Source organism: Phodopus roborovskii, unplaced genomic scaffold (genome assembly GCF_943737965.1).
Source record: "Phodopus roborovskii unplaced genomic scaffold, PHOROB, whole genome shotgun sequence".
Lineage (NCBI taxonomy): Eukaryota > Metazoa > Chordata > Mammalia > Rodentia > Cricetidae > Phodopus > Phodopus roborovskii.
The window spans coordinates 968,017-988,379 of NW_026126446.1; the positions used below are offsets into that span (position 1 = coordinate 968,017).

A 20,363-nucleotide genomic window follows, 5' to 3' on the forward strand; every position below is an offset into this window, starting at 1 on the left:
AGCTTTATTCATCAACCAATAAGAGAAACATGTACAACAGCATACATAAAGGCACCCCCCCATCAACTTCTAACTTGTAATTCCAGCTGTAGAGAGTCAGTGCTCTCTAATGGATTTTGCAGACAGCTAGACATCTGTACTCATATGCCTATATCTACACAGATGCATAATTGAAAATAAAATAAATGTTTAAAAATATTTTTTAAAAAAGAGGAAGAAGCTGTACACATATATCATAATCATGTTCTTAACCAGCACCAAAGAGAAAACAAGAATAGCTAGAACAAAAGGACAAATTGTTGCAGAGAATCAAAGGTAAGAGTGACAGAAAACTCTATCAGAAACCAGGCAGATGGAGATACTGGGGCAAATGTCTCGTTTAAATTATTGAAAGAAAAGTAATTTCAGTATCCACAGTGAAGATGTCTTTCAAAAAGTATGAGATAATGACTTTTGAAACATTCAAAGATGAGGAAATTGAGCAGCAGCAGATCCACACTTTGAGAAAGATTAAGTTTAATGTTCTCCCTCCAGCCAAAAGGGAGATGATAGCATCTGGAATTGGGAAGACAGCTACTGTGTGTATATGTGGGTGCTTTAAATCAGTCTTTGGAACATCATAGACTTTTAAAACAAAAACAGTAACAAGATAATATGGAACAATAAGTAGCAAATTGATCCAGAAAAGAGGAAAATGGGCAAAACCATCTACATCAGCAAGTCCAGCCAGCCACAAACAAGGGGTGGGTAACATTTGTAACTAGCTAAAAGGAAACCTGCCCACCTAGAATTTTATACTGCCTCTCTTCCTGCTCTCCCATACCGTTCCTTCCTCCCCACCCTCCTCTCTTTCCCTTCCCGCTCTCCCCCCTCTTCCTCCCAACTCTCCTTTTCTCCCTCCCCAACCCCCTCTCTTCCTCCTTGCCCTCCTCTTACTCTCTGAAAGGAAGAAAACTGTATTTTATAACTGCAAAAGCATCAGCCAAGAAGGAAGTTCACAGTGTCAGTCTTGATCATGGTATTGAAATTGTAGTGTGTCCCCTGTCCATATTAGAATTAAACTACATTACAGATCGCTAACTAAAAAGACCCTGGATTCTGGGAGTTATTAAATGACCCACTGATCAAGAAGAAACCACAAAGGAAATTATAAAATATCATGAACTAAAAGAAGATTAAATCACAGCTTAGAGTTTGTAGAATGTGACTTCCGCTAGGAAAGCAGGCAGGCTGACTGCAGAGCTTTGCCCCTCCATTCCTCAGGGGCTGGCCTCCCAGTCTCTTCTCAGGCTCTCCTCATGCTCTGCCCCATTCCCAGGGATAGACCCTGACGGGACACCCCGCTTGCTCCCTCCTGTGCACCGCCTCAGCCCCTCTCTAGCCCATCCCCATTACCGACTGTCATCTCTCAATACCCAGAATACATTTTACCTGGAACTCCCAGTGGCCACACCTATCAGGACCCCAGAAGAATTCCCTACTAGGCAACACACAGCCACCATACTCTCCTAAGAACCAGAGAGGAACAAAACACCTGCACAACATAGACAAGACCAGGTTATCAGCACCAAGAATTACGATCTTCCTAAACCCTGATGTCTAGACACAAGAATAAAAACACAATAGCAATCAGGATAATGTGTCTCCACTAGAGCCCAGCAACCCTACCACAGCAGGCCCCGAGTACCCCAGTACAGCCGAAGCACAAGACAAAGACTGTAAAATAGTCTTTATGAATATGACAGAGGTTCTGGGATCGGGTTACATCTAATTGAGTTGTCCCCAAACAACCCAGGCAGTTGCTGAGACTATAGGTTATTCTCCACAAACTGACAGCAGGTCCCCATTGCTAAAGGCAACTCATTGTACATGGAGAAGTCGAGCTGGTGCCTACAGTCTAACTTCTTTTGGTACAGGAAGGTACTCTGCACACTGCCAAGAGACACATAAGCACCAAGCCAACTGCAAACCCTTTAATCTATAATGGTGTCCTGCCCGCAAGATCTGCTAGTACAAAGGCGGCACAATACTTGTGGGAGTAACCAACCAAAGCTGATTTGACTTAAAGCACACTACACAAGATGGAACCCAGACCAACATTGCTTGGATGAAGAACCAGTGACTAGATAATGGAGGGACCTAGGGTAAAACCAAATACTACTGTTCTGAAAGAAAAACAAAACAAAACAAAACACACACACACACACACATAAAGCAACAAAAAAGTAGCATGAAAATGATTCCTAATGACACTGTGCTGTACTCATAGACCAGTGCCTTGCTCAGTCACCTGCAGAGAAGCTTCCTCCTGCAGCAGATGGGAACAAATACAGAGACCAACAGCTAGACAATGTGCAGAGAGTGAGAGGCCTTTCAACACTCAGCCTTAAATAGGATGTCTCCATCGAATCCCTTCCCTTGGAGCTCAGGGAACCCTGCGGGGGGGGGGGGGGGGGGGAGCAGAAAGAATGTAAACAGCCAGAGGACATGGAGGACACCAAGAATACAAGGCCCTCTAAATTAGCACGAACAAAGCTCATACAAACTCAGACTGAGGCAACCTACACAGGACCCACATAGGCCTACCAGGTCTCCACGCATACATTATGGCATCTGGTTTAGTGTCTTTATGGGATTCCTGAGTGTGTGAATGAGTGGGTCTTGGTTTCTTGTTTCTATCTGGCTCTTTTCCTTGTTTGTCTTGTCCAACTTCAGTGTGGGTTTTTTTTTTTGTTTGTTTGTTTGTTTGTTTTGTTTTTGTTTTTGTTCTATCTTATTTTGTTTTTCTATTATTGTCCCTTAGAAGCCCGTTTGTTTTCTGATGAGAGACAGAAAGGGAGTAGATCTGGATAGGAGGGAAAGAGAGGAGGAATTGAGAGGAGTGGAGGCAGGGGAAATCATAATGAAGATATATGTAGGAAAAAATACATTTTTAATAAAAGAAAAAGGAATCCATTCAAAGTGTGTACATAGTTTAATTGCATCTCTAAAGCATATGGCTTGTGTTCAGGGTGAGCCTGTGCCTTAGACTATTGAGGGCTGACTGATCTCTTGGGTCTCGTGGTGTTTCCTGAGTCCATCACCCCACAGGCTCATTGAGAAAGAAGATAAATCAGTTAAGCATCAGCTTTAGTTGTCAGCCAACTCTGAATGGTGAGGGTTATTTCTTTGGTCTATGTATGAAAATTCAAAACTCGAGAGGACCTAATTCTTTTACCTACTCACCAACTTCTTTTTTAAAAATAATAATTTGTATTATTTGAGGATTTTATTTCTAAAACCATTGATGTCTTTGGTACTATGTAAGCTAGCAATGAGGAAAGGGTTTCCCAATCAGTTTTAAACTTATTTCTCTATATCAGGCAACTAAAGTATGTGGTATCTACAGCTATATGGTCTTACCACATTATAATGGGCAAGCAAGAAGGATGGGCATAGCCTGCTGCTTCTGAGACATCTGGGACTCTGCTGATCAATAACTCATAGTGCTCATTCTTGGCACTTACATTTTTATTTAATGATGTGTTACTTCTGGGGCCAGCCCCAAAATTTCTTATAGTAAGTTAAGTAATAAGCCAAGTGGTGGTGGTGCATGCCTTTGATCCCAGCAATGGGGAGGCAGAGGCAGGTGGATCACCTGAGTTTTGAGGATAGCCTGCTTTACAGAGTGAGTTCCAGGACAGCCAGGAGAACACACAGAAACCCTGTCTCAACCACCACCTCCAAATTTAAACAATAAAAGGTATATACCTTAAAAATAAAATATGCCAGGCATTGGTGGCGCATGCCTTTAATCCCAGCACTCAGGAGGCAGAGACAAGTCGATCTCTGTGAGTTCAAGGCCAGCCTGGTCTACAGAGCAAGTTCCAGGACAGGCTCCAAAACAATGCAGAGAAACCCTGTCTCAAAAAACAAAAACAAAATAAATTAAAAAAAAATAAATACAGAGGGATAAAAAGATGCAGCAAAAGCAGTATTTATGAAGAAAATATAGATTAACCCTGAAAGCTTATGTTATGAAATTAAATATGAATATAAAAGCTGTGAGTCAATAAATAAATGTAATGTTGAAATAAGTTAAAAAGATATTTGGTTGGATCTGGTAGCAAAGATGCAGTTTCAGCACTTGGGAGACAGAGGCAGAGGATCATGGCAAGTTCAAGGTCAGCCTCAGCTACATAGTGAGTTCCAGTTTACCCAGGTTTTGTGCTGTCCCACAAAACAAAACAAACCAATTTTTAAAAAGTTTTAAGATTCATATGACAAAATAATAAATTATAAGCAAGATGAGAAGACTTTTTTGAATGTGCAGATAGAAAGGTTATGGAAACAGGTCAAAGGGGGTCAACTGGGTGTGGTTGTCCGTGCCACACTGCCAGCACTGTGGAGGCCAAGGCAGGATGGCTGATAGTTCAAGGACAGCCTGGAGTATGTATCGAGACGCTGTGCTCCCAAAGTCCTTTCGTGCACCATGGATTTTTTTTTTTTTAAGGTAGAAAAGAGATGAAGGTAAGAGAATATAAAATGATCTAAAATGGAATGGTGAAAGCAGAAATAAAAGGGAATATTACTACCAACCATACAAAAACGAAAAAGGATTCTGTGAACAACTGTCCCCCAAAAGGGACCACAGATAAAATGAACAAATTCCTAAAAGGATTTAAACAAATAGCATCAAGAAAAACCGTCTTCAGTAGCTTCCTTTGCCCTGGAGATCAGTTCCAGCCTGTTGACCTTGCATGCTGGTTGACCCCTCATGCTGCACTGCATGGGGACACAGTGTCACTCCTTTCCTGTGTGCACACCTCATACCTGTGACCTCTCTGCTCTTATGCTCAGGGGGTGGAATCGGCTTTCCCGGTGTTTGCTTTGAGGGGTTTGGCTGTGAGGAGCTGCCATGAGGGGAAACCCAGCTAAACCTATAGATACGTGCAGGCTGTGTCCCTAATATCCAGATGTCTCCATCCACATGAGTTACCCTAGGAGAAACACTAGAGTGAATCTCACCTGAGCTTATTCCAGAGGTTAACCCAAAAAACTAGACAACAGGGGACTGGAGATATGGCTCAGCAGTTAAGAGCACCCACATGGCAGCTCACAACTGCCTGTAATGGTAAGATCTGTCACCCTCACACAGACATACACACAGGCAAAACACCAATGCACATACAAATAAATTAAAAAAAACAAATTGTGAACAATATAAAACAAGCTGGCTGTGCCCACCAACTGAGCTTTAGGTCAGTTTCTTATACAACACCCATTTGTCTAGCCTCATCTTTATCTCTGTTTGCCAGCAGCGTTGGCCACCATTCCCAGAAACCACAAGACCCCTCCATGCTTCTAAGCCTTTTCTGCATGTTTCTGTATCTGCCTTTGCTGAACTCAGTCATCCCATCACCCGGGTCCCATGTCCCTGTTATTTGTTTGTGGCTGCCCTGAGCAAATACCTCACAAGAAGCCACTTGATGAAGGAAACAGTTTACTCTGACTGACAGTTTGAGCTGAAGCCCTGTCATGGTGGCGAAGGAATATCAGCAGACATGAGGCTTCTTGTTTACATCTAGTGAGTAAGAGAGTGAGAAAGACACACACACACACACACACACACACACACACACACACACACACACACACCTTTTTGTCTATTTTTGAGCCTCTTGCCTTCACCTCCTGAATGCTGGCATCACAGGCATGTGCTGCCTCTTCTGGTTTATGTGGCATGGGGGATAGAGCCTGTGGTGTCTGCATGCTAGGCAAGCAGTGAACCCATGGAGCTGCATCCCCTGCCTCCTTTCCCCATTTGTGTTCAATCCAGGACCCCAGCCCATAATTTGTGCTGCCTACAAAGTCCTCTGTAGAAACTACTCTGGTGCCCTGGAGTCTCTCAATCCAATTTAGGTAGAGGTTAGACATCGCTGTCCAGTTGAGGGTGGAAGTTAGCCATCGCTGTCCAGTTGAGGGTGGAGGTCAGCCATCGCTGTCCAGTTGAGGGTGGAGGTCAGCCATCGCTGTCCAGTTGAGGGTGGAGGTTAGCCATCGCTGTCCAGTTGAGGGTGGAGGTTAGCCATCGCTGTCCAGGTGAGGGTGGAGGTCAGCCATCGCTGTCCATTTGAAGGTGGAGGTTAGCCATCATTGTCCAGTTGAGGGTAGAGGTTAACCATTGCTGTCCATTTGAAGGTGGAAGTTAGCCATCACTGTCCAGTTGAGGGTGGAGGTTAGCCATCGCTGTCCAGTTGAGGGTGGAGGTTAGCCATCGCTGTGAAGTTGATGGTAGAGGTTAGTTTTCTGGTTGAGGGTGGAGGTTAGCCATCGCTGCCCGGTTGAGGGTGGAGGTTAGCCATCGCTGTCCAGTTGAGGGTGGGGGTTAGCCATTGCTGTCTGGTTGAGGGTGGAGTTAGCTATTGCTGTCTGGTTGAGGGTGGAGGTTAGCCATCGCTGGTGCTTTCCAGTGCAGTGCTCTTTGTGGATTGCATGCCCAAGAACTCCTTGAAGGCAAGAGCAGCACTTGTTCAGGACTGAGTCTCCTGCACCGACAAGATTCTGCCTGATTGGATAATGGCAGCCTGTGTGCTGATAAATGTGTCAAGTTGGTGACTTAACCAATATCAGGAGCACCCCATTGACACAGAACATTTTTCTTGGTTTCCACAAAAGACCACACATTTCAAAATAAAACCACAGTAAGCAGATAGTTCCAGACAGGTCTACCCACACAGAGTGTATCATGTACACGCAAGAAAGCAGTTCATTCTGGCCTGTGTTCACTACCTCCTTCCTTCCTTTCTCAGCCTGGTTTGACTGTCAAATATTTCCCATTACCAAGGTCTTCGGTCTGTTAAAGAGACAATGCAAGAAGCAATGTTACCTCAACTTCTGAGAGCCAGTTTATCGTGTCATGTGGGAAAGGTCTGGCAGCATCTTATAAATGTGACTTTTCTCATGTTACGATGACCGTGACCAACAGCTGTTACCTAGAAAGGCATAGTGACACACACATGTAAGCCTAGCATTCTGAATCACAGCACCACCTGGATAAACTATTCGCAAATTTAATTTCTTAACATCCCCCTCCCCACTTCAGACAGGTCTTACTGCGTAGCCCCGGCTAGCCTGTGCTACTTGCTATGTGTACCAGGCTAGCCTTGAACTCAGAGGGAGCTGCCTGTCTCTGCCTCCATAGTGTTGAGATTTAAGGTGTGTTCTACCACATCCAGTAATTTATTTGAAACTTTTAAATTGTGGAAAAATATGCATAATATAACATTGAACTTTTGAGCTTTTGTCGTGTAAAAATCTGCTACTTTTCTGAGATTTCACACATAAGTACTATGTTTTTATCATTTCCTCCTCTCCCTCTCTTGCTGCAACTCCTCTCATCTCCTTGTAACTCCTGTCATGTCCTAACTTCACTCTGTATTTAGAAACTCTGTGGTCTCACAGAATGAACTTCAACTCTGCACCTTTCTTTAATATATATTATACACACACACACACATACACACACACGTGTATTCATATTCATTCCACCACACACAGACAACCTTCTGAGTCCATCTAGTGTTGTTTCTATGTGCATGTGTTTAGGGGTGACCACTTGGGATTGGATAGCCTGTCTTGGGGGCTCGTCCCTGGAGAAGACTCTCTCAGCAGCCATTAATTGCCTCTAGCTCCACATCTGTAATGGTAAGACCTTGTAGGATTTCCCCATCCACTTTGGCATGTCAACTGGTGTCGCTGTGCAGGTCTTGTTTATGTGTCCATCTATTTGAGATGTCATGGGTACAGCTTCCCTGTCATGTAAAGAAGACACTGCCTCACAATAGACATCCTGGCCTGCCCTCTATCTCTCAGAATCTTTCCCCCCCCCTTCCCATGATGTTCCCTGAGCCTAAGGGGTCGAAGTTGTATTATAGATATGTCAGTTGAGGTTGGGGACCCCATTGTCACTTCTTGAGTTTTGATTGTTTGTAGATTTCTGTGATCCTCATCTGCTGCAAGGAGTTTTGTTGATGAGAGCTGCACTTGCCTGTGGCTGTAAGGATGAGTACTGAGAATACAGTTGGAAATCATCCTGGTTCAGGGAAGGGGCAGTAGTAGTAGGCTCTCCTCTAGGGTCCATGACCTCACCAGTTATGTGTAGTTGGCTAGGTTTATTTCTTTCCAATTAGCTGGCATTAATTCCAACTAGAAAGCTGTTGATGACTCACCAGATATAAATACTACTACTGGATCCTTGGAGATATCTTGCCATGATGGCCAGTTTGTAAGTGTACAACTTAGTTGCATTTATTGTATTCACAGTGTTCTGCAAACCGTCACCATTATTCATTCCCAGAATTCTTTCATTCTTCCAAATAGAAACTCTGTACTCACTACACAATATAGTTCCCCATTTCCTCATTGTCCCTGAACCTGGTAACTACTACCCTGCCATGTGCCTCTGTGAATTCGCTTACTCTGGGCTCTGCACATTCATAGAATTATCCCTGTCCTGTAGCTCTGCCTTACTTGTCCTTTTGTGTCTACAGAAGTGAAATAAGTGAGCTTTGTTTAGCATAGAATTTCAAGATTCATTCCTTTTTATTGCTGAAGAAAACTCATATATATGGGAAATGCTGTCTGCCCTGTTGGGTATGTGACTTAGATTTGGGAGGACTGACAGTCTGTTTCCAAAGCAACTGCATCAGATTACATTTCTGTCAAGGTGCATGAGCTTTCTGGTTTCCTAACATCCCAACTACTATTTGTTGCCATCTTTCTTCTGTTTCTTAGTTCTAGTCATCCTAGTGAGGGTGGAGTAGAAGTTCATATGGTTTTAATTTCCTATGTCAGAGAGAGATTGGTGCTGCGGAGAGAATATCTGATGGCCTTGGAGACTCCTAATTCTCAATCCCTGTTTAGGATCCAGGGTTTTGTTTTGGTTTTTTTGTTTTTTTGTTTGTTTGTTTTGTTTTTTCTTACAACCAAAGGAATCCCAATTAATTGCTTTAACTTAGTTTGTTTTTCAAGACAGGGTTTCTCTGTGTAGCCCTGGCTGTCCCGGAACTCACGTTGTAGACCAGAGTGGTCTTGAAATCAGAGATCCCCCTGCTCGACCTCCTGAATGCTGGGATTAAAAGTGTGCACCACCATTGCCCAGCTTGTTTTAACTTTTTAAATGATAACTAACAAAGCTAGTCTAATGTTTTGTACATAGATATCCTAATCTGCTGGACTAATAGACTAACAGATTATCAGAAAATGATATTTTTTCTTTTGTGTTCCTTCCTTTCTTTTGTATTTTTTAATTTAGCATGCCAGCCTACCCCTCACTTCATAAGGAAGAATCTAATTTTCATTGTGTATATATTTTTATAGTTTGTGCCTATGGAATACTTTTATTTTTATTAAGTGTATTTATTTCTTGAAATATCAGTTTCAATTCAATTTGGAAAATTTTAAAGTAGATGCTGCATCTTTAAAATAATTTTTCAATATTTGTAGATTCTCATTTTTCTCCCTGTCATGTCAGTGTCCATGCATGTAAATATTGACTGAGATCGGATCATCCTTACACTGTAATAACACCACTTGCAATGCAGGGTGACTGCCCTACCATCTTGACTGTGATGTAAGCATCAGGCAGTGGGTGTCTTAAGGTGGAACTTTTGCACATCAGAACCATTGTGCTGGAACACATTCTGTCTCTTCCTGTGTATGTGAGCACAGATACATGTTATGGTGTACATGTGATACTCAAAGGGCAACTTGTGGAAGTCAGTTCTTGGCTCCTGCCTTTTTTCTGAGGCAGGGTCTCTTTGCTGTTCTGTTGGCTAAGTCCCCCAGGCTAGGTGGCCTAGGAACTTCCAGCCATTTCTCCTGCCTCTGCCTACCTGCATCTCACTACAGGAGTGCTAGCTTTACAGATCTGTGCTGCTGCATGCATGAGTTCTGACTTGAACCAGGTCATCAGGCATACATAGAGAGCACTTCCTTCTGCTGAGCCATCTCTCCAGCCCAGCCATTGCTTTCTTGACATCCTACTAATATGAACACATCTCCTTCATCATAGTTGTATGCATCGTGAAAGTGGCCTGTATTAGGGGTTACATTCATAAGGCTTGGCTTTTGATGTACTGTGTAGATGTGGGTCAGGTAAGAATGAGGAGCCTTTTCCCATAATGTCAAACTGTTCAAATCCAGAAGAATTGGTAGGTCATTGGCAACCACTTGCCCAGCATGTAGAAGGCATTTGATTTGATTCCCAGGACTGCAGTAAGATAGAGTAAAACTACACAAATGTACTGGCTTCCATGCCCACATATACCTGCAGTGTGCACATGTGTATTCATGAACCCCTCCACACACAAGCACACATGCACACTAAAGTTTAAAAACAAACCCACCCACATTATATAGATTTTGAAGTTAATGTACACAAAACATGCTCTTTCGTGTTCTTTACTCTAATTTTATGTTACCTTCTATTCCTAATTGGCTTAAGTTCACTTTTCTGCCTTTTTCTTTCCCTCAGACCTGATAGGACTTAATCGGCTTGATAGATTTTTTTCAAAGGTTGATGTTTTCTTTGCCCAGTTTTCCTCCTTCTTCCTTCATTAATTTTCATTTTTGTTTCTACTGGCTTGTTTTTACTATTTATGAATTTGATTTACTTTTTTAAGCTTTGGGGAATTGTAGTGAGATAGTTACATTGTCTCCTTCTGTGGCACTGACCACGCCTATTGGGGGGTGGGGCCAGGGGCGGAAGTGACCTGTGGAAGGAGGTCAGAGGAAGAACTGGGAATGCTCTCTTGCTGGAGGGTCTCAGACAGGAGAGCATCCGGTGGAACTTGCTGGTGTTCATCTGTCTAGGTTGTAAGTTATTTCTCCCTGAATAAACATCTATTCGGCCTATTTGTTTATCCTGATCCTTATTTAACCGCAATAGGGTAATATGTTTGCTTACTAAGAATAAAGTTTTCTAACAAGTCATTCTAGTTTATGTTATTGGAGTATATTTAATGAGATATAGTTTTATATGGTCATAGTTTACTCAATTTTGTTTTTAAATCAAGTTCTTCATGGATATCCTTTTTATGTTTTTTTTTTGTTTGTTTGTTTGTGTGTGTGTGTGTGTGAGTGTGTGTGTGTGCCTGTGAGTGCCTGCCAAGGACAGCAGAGGGTATTTGATGCCTGGAGCTGGAGACACAGTGTGAATCCCTGATTGATATGCTGGGAACTGAACTCTGCTACTCTGCCAGAGCATCTAAGACTCCTAACTTTATTGACATTATCTCCCCAGCCCCTAATTTGGCTCTTTTGTTTGTTTTTTGTTTTTCAAGACAGGGTTTTTCTGTGTAGCTTTGGAGCCTGTCCTGGAACTAACTCTGTAGACAAGGCTGGTTTCAGAGATCCCCTGCCTCTGCCTCCCAAGTGCTAGGATTAAAGGTGTGTGTCACCATTTATTATTAAGTCGAGCCTGGCTCATTTTTATTATATGACTCATCTTTTGTTTTCTCTTTGGCTGTTGGGCTATTCGCAAAATGAGGGTCAACTGTATAGTTTCTACTCAAACATTTTTATTGGAATTTCTGTTTTGTCCAAAGCATGTGGGTTGTAGCTAGACTCAAGGTTGTTTGTTCTTTACACCTTCATCTGGACCACAAAAGTTTCTTATGAGCCAAACTCATAAGACTGGCATTGAAAACTTTATTAAGTGAAAAGTCACAGAGCATTCACTTTCTATGCAAGTCTGACATGTCGGTTCTTTTACTCTGGGGCTCATGCTCAGTAATAGGTACCAAATGGTATGAGCAGGTATTGAGGACATTAAGGCTGGGATAATTCCAAGGTTAAGTCATGGAACCCCTTAGAGAGGATGACTGAAGTTTATTGAAGGAGAATGAGAAGGAAATGAGTGGTGGTTTGCAAACAAAAGGAAGAAAGTATCATCCAAAGAGGAATTACAAAAGCCAGTCCTAATAGTAATCTGTATGTATTTGTAGACACATGTTTATAAGGGGGTGTGTATCCATTGCTGCTTATAAACCCTTGGAAACTCATGGTCCATATCTCCTGTAAGCATTACTTTGAGAAGGTGGCCACCAGTGTGCCCTATTTTCTAGACTGAAATGTTGAATTTTAAAGAATCCAAATATGAAACATAGTTCATCCAGTTTGAAATTCACTGCTCTTCTCCTATGTTGTGTGAAAAGTTCAATCCTCTAGGATCAGGAAACTGTCCTCTCCCTAGTACAGCCCCTAGTGAGGATTGGGAGAAGAGGGTCAGCTGTGTGGGTGTCCTCAAATGTCTAACCTCGGTCCTCATTTGTCTCATTTGAGATCCCTGCAGTGAAGTTGAATGAGCTGCTTGAGAACTTTTATGTCACTGTCAAGAAGAGTGATGGCTCAGACTTCCTGGCTACCTCACTTCATGCCATTCGTCGTGGCCTGGACCGCATCCTGAAGAACGCGGGTGTGGGTTTCTCCATCACCAGCAGCACCTTCAGCTCTTCCACCAAGAAGCTCAAGGAGAAGCTGTGGGTTCTGAGTAAAGCAGGGATGTCGGGTGCCCGTTCTCGCAATATTGTCTACTTCTCCCTTTCTGACGAGGAGGAGATGTGGCAGGCAGGCTGTCTAGGGGACGACAGCCCTATTACTCTCCTGTCCACAGTGGTCAAGTACAACAGCCAGTATCTGAATATGCGGACGCTGCAGGAGCATGCAGATCTCATGTATGGTGACATCGAGTTGCTCAAAGACCCACAAAACCAGCCCTACTTTGCCCGGACAGACAGTGTCAAGCGAGAGAGCCGCAGTGGTTCCGCCAGAGTGTGTCATGGGAAAATCTACCATGAGCATTCCAGGGGACACAAACAGTGCCCTTACTGCCTCCTCTACAAGTACATGTACATCCACCGGCCACCTACCCAAATGGATGCCAAGTCTCCCTTCTACCTTACAGCTAGGAAGGAGGCCACAGACATGGGCAGTGTGTGGTATGAAGAGCAGAGGATGGGGCTGCGGTCCCTCCGGGGAATTGTCCCAAATTTAGCCAGAAAGGTCAAGCTGGACAACTGTGAGAACTTTACCTTCGTCTCATTCACTCAGGTCTCCAGGCGACTTAGCTCCCATAGCTGCTGCCAGTGAACCCTACAAGGCCAGGCCACTGTCCTGCTTGCTCACCTGGCCAGAGCCATCAGCAAGCCGGCTCTGAGGCGGCAGAGAATGACATCTTCATCCCGTGATCCAGCTGGCCTCCAGTACTGCAGCAGGCCATTCCTCAGACTTGAAATTCACTTTTACATAAAGTAGATGACTGAATAATTTGGATGTTTTATCTAAATGTGTGACACCTTGTTAAATCTTAGAATCTAACACAATATATAATTACTATATACAAGAATGAAGAAATTCATTTTATCTATCTAGTGCCTTTTTAGCACAGGTTTTCTTGGGGGAAAAAAGAATAAGAAATGTTTTAAGTAGTTACTTTTAAAATAGCCCAGTAGCCCAGTAGCTTTAGAATGGTATAGAATTATATACATTTGGGGGGGTTCTTTTACATAGGGGCCTAGAGCAAGAGAGGCAGTCTTTAGAGAAAAATTGCACTCAACAAACACCCTTTATGTTTTGTTGGTGGGTACTCTGCCAGGGCAGTGGGGCTGCTGACCGAGATAAAAGAAACATCCCCACTGTGCTGATGATAGAGACAGTTTGGTGAAACAAAGGTCAATACTCTGAAAGGGTGTTGAGACACCACGTGCAATGGACTCAGTGGTCTGCACCGTGAGGGTTTGCAGTAGTGACCGGGGACTGGGAAAGCCACCTGTGACCCAGATGTGAAACCCTGGACTAGAAGTGCCTGTGTCTGTCTGAGTTCTCCACACTGTGAGTGCACTTGCTGTTTGGACTTTGTTTGGTTTTGTTCTAATAGGTTTTTCATATCATGCAGTTGTCATGTTGGCAAGAGTCCCTGGACATGTAAGGCTATCAGTAATGCTCATGCTTAACTAGGAAAATCAACAAAGTAAGCCTCAAAGAAAACAAATTCCCCATCTATTAAGGATCCTGGAACTCTTCTGTGGGCTGGCTGGCACTGGTGCTAGGGACACCGATTTAGGCAGCCTGCCAGGTAAGCAAGCCAGCAGCGAGGACATGGTGACCGAGTCATGCATTGTCAAATCATTTCACATTGGTAAAACTCAGCCTGACCATGTGCTGTTTAAACCAGCAGAATTTTCTAGTAACTACCCTGAAAACAAGTGTTTAAAAAGGAGCCCAAAGAGTGCTAATTATTAGTAGTAGTTTTTACTCTACTTTCTATTCAAGGGAAGACTGCTTTCATTTATACCATTATGTTCTCGTGTATGCTTTCTGATCCCAAATTAAAACCCCCGTGCAGGTTCACACTGCACGAGTCCTTAAATTAGTCATCTTTTTCAAAGCACTGTTTTAATGCTTACCTAAAGTCGTCATTTTAAAGTCACTCATTGATCACTGAAGTATGTGACACTTTACCAGAGAAGACTCAACCAATGCTGCCTTAAGGACTCACGTTTTTTTTTTTCTATGAGTACACGCATGGTTATAGTTCCGTTCACTAGGCAACCTTCCCTGGGTGGTGAGTTTCAGTAGCTCCCTCAATGTGTAAATAACACAAAACTAATAATCAGTGTTTGACTTAGCCCCGTGTATTGGTCCGTAGTGGCTTCCAATCGTGATTTTAGGGTTTTAGTTTAGAAGAGATAGACAAGCCAGGTGTGGTGGCCCACACCTTTAATAATCCTAGCACTTGGGAGGCAGAGGCAGGTGGATCTCTGCCAGCATGGTCTACAATGGTGGTGCCTGGACTACACAGAGAAACCCTGAATTGGGGGGAAGGGGGAGAAAAAGAAGATGAGATAGTCACAAAATGTTAGGTCAGTCTGCTTTTTGCTAAACATCCAAAGGTCATTTGTTTGTGGGAAGCAAGCAGTCATATCTTGTCAGTTCTGTATGTAAGATGGAGACATGACTTGTATGGCCAAGTTGCAGAGCCAGCAGCTTCATTACTAACACCTTCATTTTTCATTTGAAATAGGTTCAAAATATTGTCTTTAGCTATACTTGGATCTTTCCAATTTTAACATTTCCAACAGTAGCAATATGACCGTGTGTCGTCAATATTCCTGTTAACTGGGACTGTGCAATATTCCTGTTAACTGGGACCATGCAGCCTTTGAATAAGCATCCCTGCCACAGCTCACTGCCTGTCACTGGTTTGATGCATTGTAAGTTCTCAGAATTCTGAAGTGAACAGTTATACTAAAACCTCAGGGGTCACCTGATGACATGAGAATTCTTCTAAGTTACACCCCCTCGGGTCATGGGAGCGAGGAAGAGCACACTTGCATCAAGGGCTGCCATACGCCATGTACAACTTTACTATGTACTTGTGCAGATATGTCTATGTGAAATACACTTTAAATCAACGTGTGGTAAAGTTGGGTGAGCCCACTGGCCTGGCAGTGTAGCCATCTGCCCAGATGTCTATGCTCTAGAGGAAGGCCAAGAGCTGGAGTTCAAATGAAGGAGTTGTTCTCTTCCCAGGCAGTTATTTGTCATCTCCACGGGAGACATAATCAGCTTTTGGCTTAAGCAGGAGAAAGGTGAATTCCAGAAGGGATAGGGCAAGTTACAAGCACTTTTCCAACTTGCCTTTGAGTCTCTGTGCACCAGAGCTGGGTGGTTACCCAGAACTTTCCGTCTGAGCTGGAGCATAGCTCAGCAACAGAATGCTTGCTCAGCATGTGCAAGGGCTTGGGCTCCGTTCCCAGCACTAAATTCTTTATAGTTCTTCCCAATGCAAGTTGCCCCTGGACCCTGCATAAGGGGAAGTTGTCATCTGGGTTCTGAAAGGATCCCTGGAAGCCTTGGAGGAGGTCATGCCATAACACCTTTTGCTATAAAGGAAGCTGAGGTAGGTATGGTGGCTCACACCTGCAGTGTTAGCACTCAGGAGACTGAGGCAAGAAGATTGCCATGATTTCTGGGCCAATCTGGCCTATCACAGCCGTTTTGGGCTTCAGAATGAGACCCTGTCCTGAAAAACTTAAAATTAATTAGAGGGCTAGAGAGGGTTCAGCCATTGAGAGCACTGGCTGCTCTTCCAGAGGACTTGGGTTTGATTCCTGACACCCACAACATCTGTAAAATCCACTCCTTGGAGATGTGACACCCTCTTTGGCCCCCATGAACACTGCACAGGCATCCATACAGGTAAAACACCCACACACGGAAACAAACAGAATGAGTTGTACTGTTACCTCCCCAGAGCCTACAGACCTCTCCGGGGAATTGCTTGCCTGGTAATAGGTTGTCATCCTGATTATGGAGATCCAGTTGGACATGAAGAGTTTAAAGTACAACTGTACCTTAGGCAAGCAGTGGATTGTTGTTGTTGTTGTTAAAACTTTTAGTAACCTGGTATCACTCATTTTCTTCATTGTGGAGATTCTCTTCCCTACATTCCCTACATTTTTAAACTTGAAGAGGAAACCAAACCTGATCATCTGGTCAAACGAACACTTCTAAGCCTATGAAGTCTACCTCCAGCACAACCAAGCCTAATACCTCAGACACAAGCAAAAAAGAAAAGAAAAGAAAAAAAAAAAAAGGAAAACCAGGAGTCTCCAGAGGCTTTACTGATAGTACCTGCATTATTTTCAGTGTTTCAAACAAATACTGTGTGCAACCAAAGCTGTGAAAGAAATGGTCTCTTTGGTCATGTGGCCCAGTCCCCTTTCCTTGGATTTTATTCTGATTAGTCAGTTAAGACTCGTAAATGAAATTCTGTTACTTTTTTACATTAGTTCAGTCCTACTAAAAGCATCAAGCATTTCAGCGTGTTCTTAGACACAGCCATTAAGAGGATCTGAACAAGAGGGTGTTTATGTAGACATGAAATGCCCTGACAGATCCTGGGGCATCTCTTCACCAGTCACTCGGGCAGCTTCTGCTGGCACCATAGTGGGCTGTCTCATCACCAGTTAACAGGCCACACGGCTAATCTAACATTTCTCAGTACACTAGCATGTCTTCTTGGGAATAATGTTTTTCTTAAACTTTCAAGTTTCAGAACTTCTAAAATTTTACCTCTAGACAACAGAATGCTATTTTTTGTCAGGTTAAGCTAACAGTGACCATATTGTTACCATTTAAGTGCACAAAATGGTTAAAGATCATCCTTATAGTTACTTATCACTTTATTGCTCTTGTGAGACAGAGATTGGAAAAAAAAGAAAGAAAGTTGAACTCAGTGAACTTGGAGCCAGTGACTTGGGCATGAATGAATCCACACAGTAAGACCTCACAGAACCTGGCTCGCCTTAGACGAGCTCCACTTTAGTCTGAATTACCACTGTACTTGCTTTGGAGCTAAGACAGCTGTGAACAAAACATAGTCAAAATTTCCGATTTGGGGACACTTTAATTTCACTTTTAAACAAAAATTTAATTCTCTCTGTCAAAAGAAACGCATTCTGTTGTTTAAGCACTATTCCTAAGGTCTTTGTTGAATTTCTTCCAGGTGGATGAATCAATGTAAGATAAACACAGTTTTACACACCTGTAACCTCAGCGCTGGGAATCTTAGCTGAGAGGATTGCAAGTTCAAGGCTAGCCTGGGATACACAGCAACAGCCTGACCTGAATGAATGAATGAACAGACAGACAGACAGATAAAACACGAAGTGAGGTGGAATGCTGGCGACTACAGCCGCACCGTCCTCTCTGAGAGAGCAAGTAGTATGATCCTGAAATGAATACCCTTGGAAGCTCCTACATGTGACATCACAGGATTTCTTAAAGTCCTCCCAAGGAAGCTGCCCAGCCTTCAAGCCAAGTTTTACTGTTATCTATAGGAGTTTTAGCACTTCCGGCTTTTGTGGTCGGAGAGACTTTCTTCATGTTGTTGACCAGAATCACATTGTTGCATCCAACCAAAGTTCTTCATTATTTATCTAATGCTGCCTATGGTGAAGTTAACCATTTCAGGAAACACTTAAGTGTTATTTTATATTAAGTATATTAATCTTAAGACCCCCTTTCCAAGAGAATGTCTAATGTGTTGGTAAGTGCATAGCAGTTTCCATCATCACTCACACTGACTACACGGATTCTCCCTCCACAGGAAGGGAACAGAGCTCATAAGCTTCATTGTGAGTCCAGGGCTGTTTCATGTGCAGCTACTTACTGCTGAACACTCCAGTCTGACCACCATTGTAGTAGAGCCTCCCCTAGGGATCCCTCATTCTCTGTTAACATTTACAGTCGTTTTTGTAAAGTACATCTAATTATTCCCATTTTTGTTGTTAAGAAACCAAGACTCAGATAAAGTAACTTCCCAAATTCTTATAGAGCTCATAAGTTTGAGAAGTAAACCAGTATCAAGTGTTCTGATGCAAATCCAGTGCTCAGTTCACCGGGGCTCACTGAAGTCCACTGAGACACTGGTGACACACACTGGAGCTCCCAGCAGTTGGGAGCTGCTGGCAGAACAATCAAGGGTTTGTCATTCTTGGCTACATAAGCTAGACTAGGCTATTAAGAACCTGTCGGAAGAAAACAAGCAACAACAACAACAAAATATTTAAGAACTAACCATCCAGGGCCAGCCAGCGGCAGGTTGCAGAACCAGGCCTGGGAATCTAGTGAATTTGGTCCTCCATAGCATATCTGGGTAGACTGGGATTTAAAAATTAATAGCCCAGTATATGGCAGGATACCTGGCTAGCAGAAAAGATTCATAAGGGCTGGAGAGCTGGCTCTGTGATTAAGATTACTGGCTGCTCTTCTAGAGACCTGGGTTTGAGTCTTAGCGCCCTTATGGCGGCTCACAACTGTCTGACTAGTTCCAGAGTATTCAATGCCCTTCTCTGGCCTGAACAAGTATTGGGCATGAACATGGTGTACAAGCGTACGTGCAGGCAGACACACAGATAAAGTTATTTTTAAAGACTCCTGAAGACCACAAGACCACATCTCAATTGTAGAGTCTAGATGGAGTCAACCCTGCTTATGAGGCGTGGCAGGCAGACTGGCACTCAGGTCCTGGCCTTGCTAAGCGGTCCCCACCTCCATGCTCAAGAGAAGGCTCCCAGGCCGGAGATGCCGAGCAGTCATGGTAACCTGATGCTGCACCATGAAGGGTGGGTTCTAGATCTCACCCTCTTCCCAATACACATCCTCATCAAGTCCAAGACCTCAAATTGTAGGGCTACAATGACTAGAAAGCAGAGGGGACAGTGAGACCGCTCCTAGAATAAAGCCTTCAGGTGAAGGCAGAAACAGTCCAGGCTGGATAGCAGGGAATGCAAATGTTATGGCTTCTTGTGTGGTGTTGATTCCCAGATCCAGAAAGCGGGGCACACACATCTGAGCTTACCATGGACCCAGGGTTTCATTGAGGAGGAAACTTGACAAGTGTGGGGTCAGAGAAAAAAGAATCAGTTAAGGTTGGAAATAGCAAATTCCATGAGAATGTGCTCAAAGGAAATGGACAACTTGCAAAGCATTTTGGGGGAGGGGGCAGGGACACAGGATGTCATGTGGTCACTGGCTTGAACTCATAGTCCTCCTGCCTCAGATTCCAGGTGTTCCCATATCTGGCCAGCAGCACTCTTGACATTGAAGTGCTTGCTGTATGTAGGAAACATGGAAATTTTAGGGTTCTCTATGTCACAGCTGTAAAAGCGTGGTCTGCTTCTGTGTGATACTGTTACCTTAAAGGGCTGGGAGAGAAAAGGCAGCGGAATGGGATGGGAAAGGAAATGAATCAGAAAGAAGGACTTTAAGGAAGATTAAAACAGGAGTAGACTGAAACCTGTACTGGAAGAAGAGAATAATACTGAAACTTAAAAATGTCAGTTGTGTGAGGGACAGGAGAGCTTTCTCTGTTTAAAAAGGTTCTAATGAAGATAATTGGAATGGGAAATGACAATAGCTAGAGTTTGCTTTCACAGAAAGACTACCAAGAAACAAGCTCTTTCGTGAGCAAGTGTCTGTGTTTAAAAAGTTTGAAGAGGCTCAGTGTATTCCAGCTTCACACACACACACACACACACACACACACACACACACACACACACACACCGTGTGGCTAACACTTGTAAATTGGAACCCTTCAGACATCCCATCAGAAAGCCATCTATAAGAAGAGAGAAGAGCAGCTGGCTTCGGCCTCTCTACAGCACCAAGTGCTAGGAAACAGTGAGGAATTTTGAAGAGAAAGAGTGTACTGTTAGAATTTTACATTTTAATATCTAAAATATTTTAGTTATGATAAAGTCCAAGAAAATACCAGCTTCCCACAGCCTACAATGCACCATTCTCTAATTATC

The 20,363-nt window shown here is 43.3% G+C and overlaps 2 protein-coding genes across 2 annotated transcripts in view; one reads left to right on the forward strand and one right to left on the reverse strand.

Annotated features, from left to right (window-relative positions):
• Positions 1 to 13,525, forward strand: part of Kiaa1958 (KIAA1958 ortholog) — a 120,623-nt gene extending 107,098 nt beyond the window's left edge. Inside the window, exon 4 of the mRNA XM_051187881.1 lies at positions 12,325 to 13,525. Within this exon, the coding sequence (XP_051043838.1) occupies positions 12,325 to 13,131 (807 nt within the window). The 3' untranslated portion in view covers positions 13,132 to 13,525. The remainder of the gene's footprint in view (positions 1 to 12,324) is intronic.
• Ptbp3 (polypyrimidine tract binding protein 3) overlaps positions 1 to 20,363 on the reverse strand; it is a 297,169-nt gene that overhangs the window by 266,352 nt on the left and 10,454 nt on the right. The window lies entirely within an intron of this gene.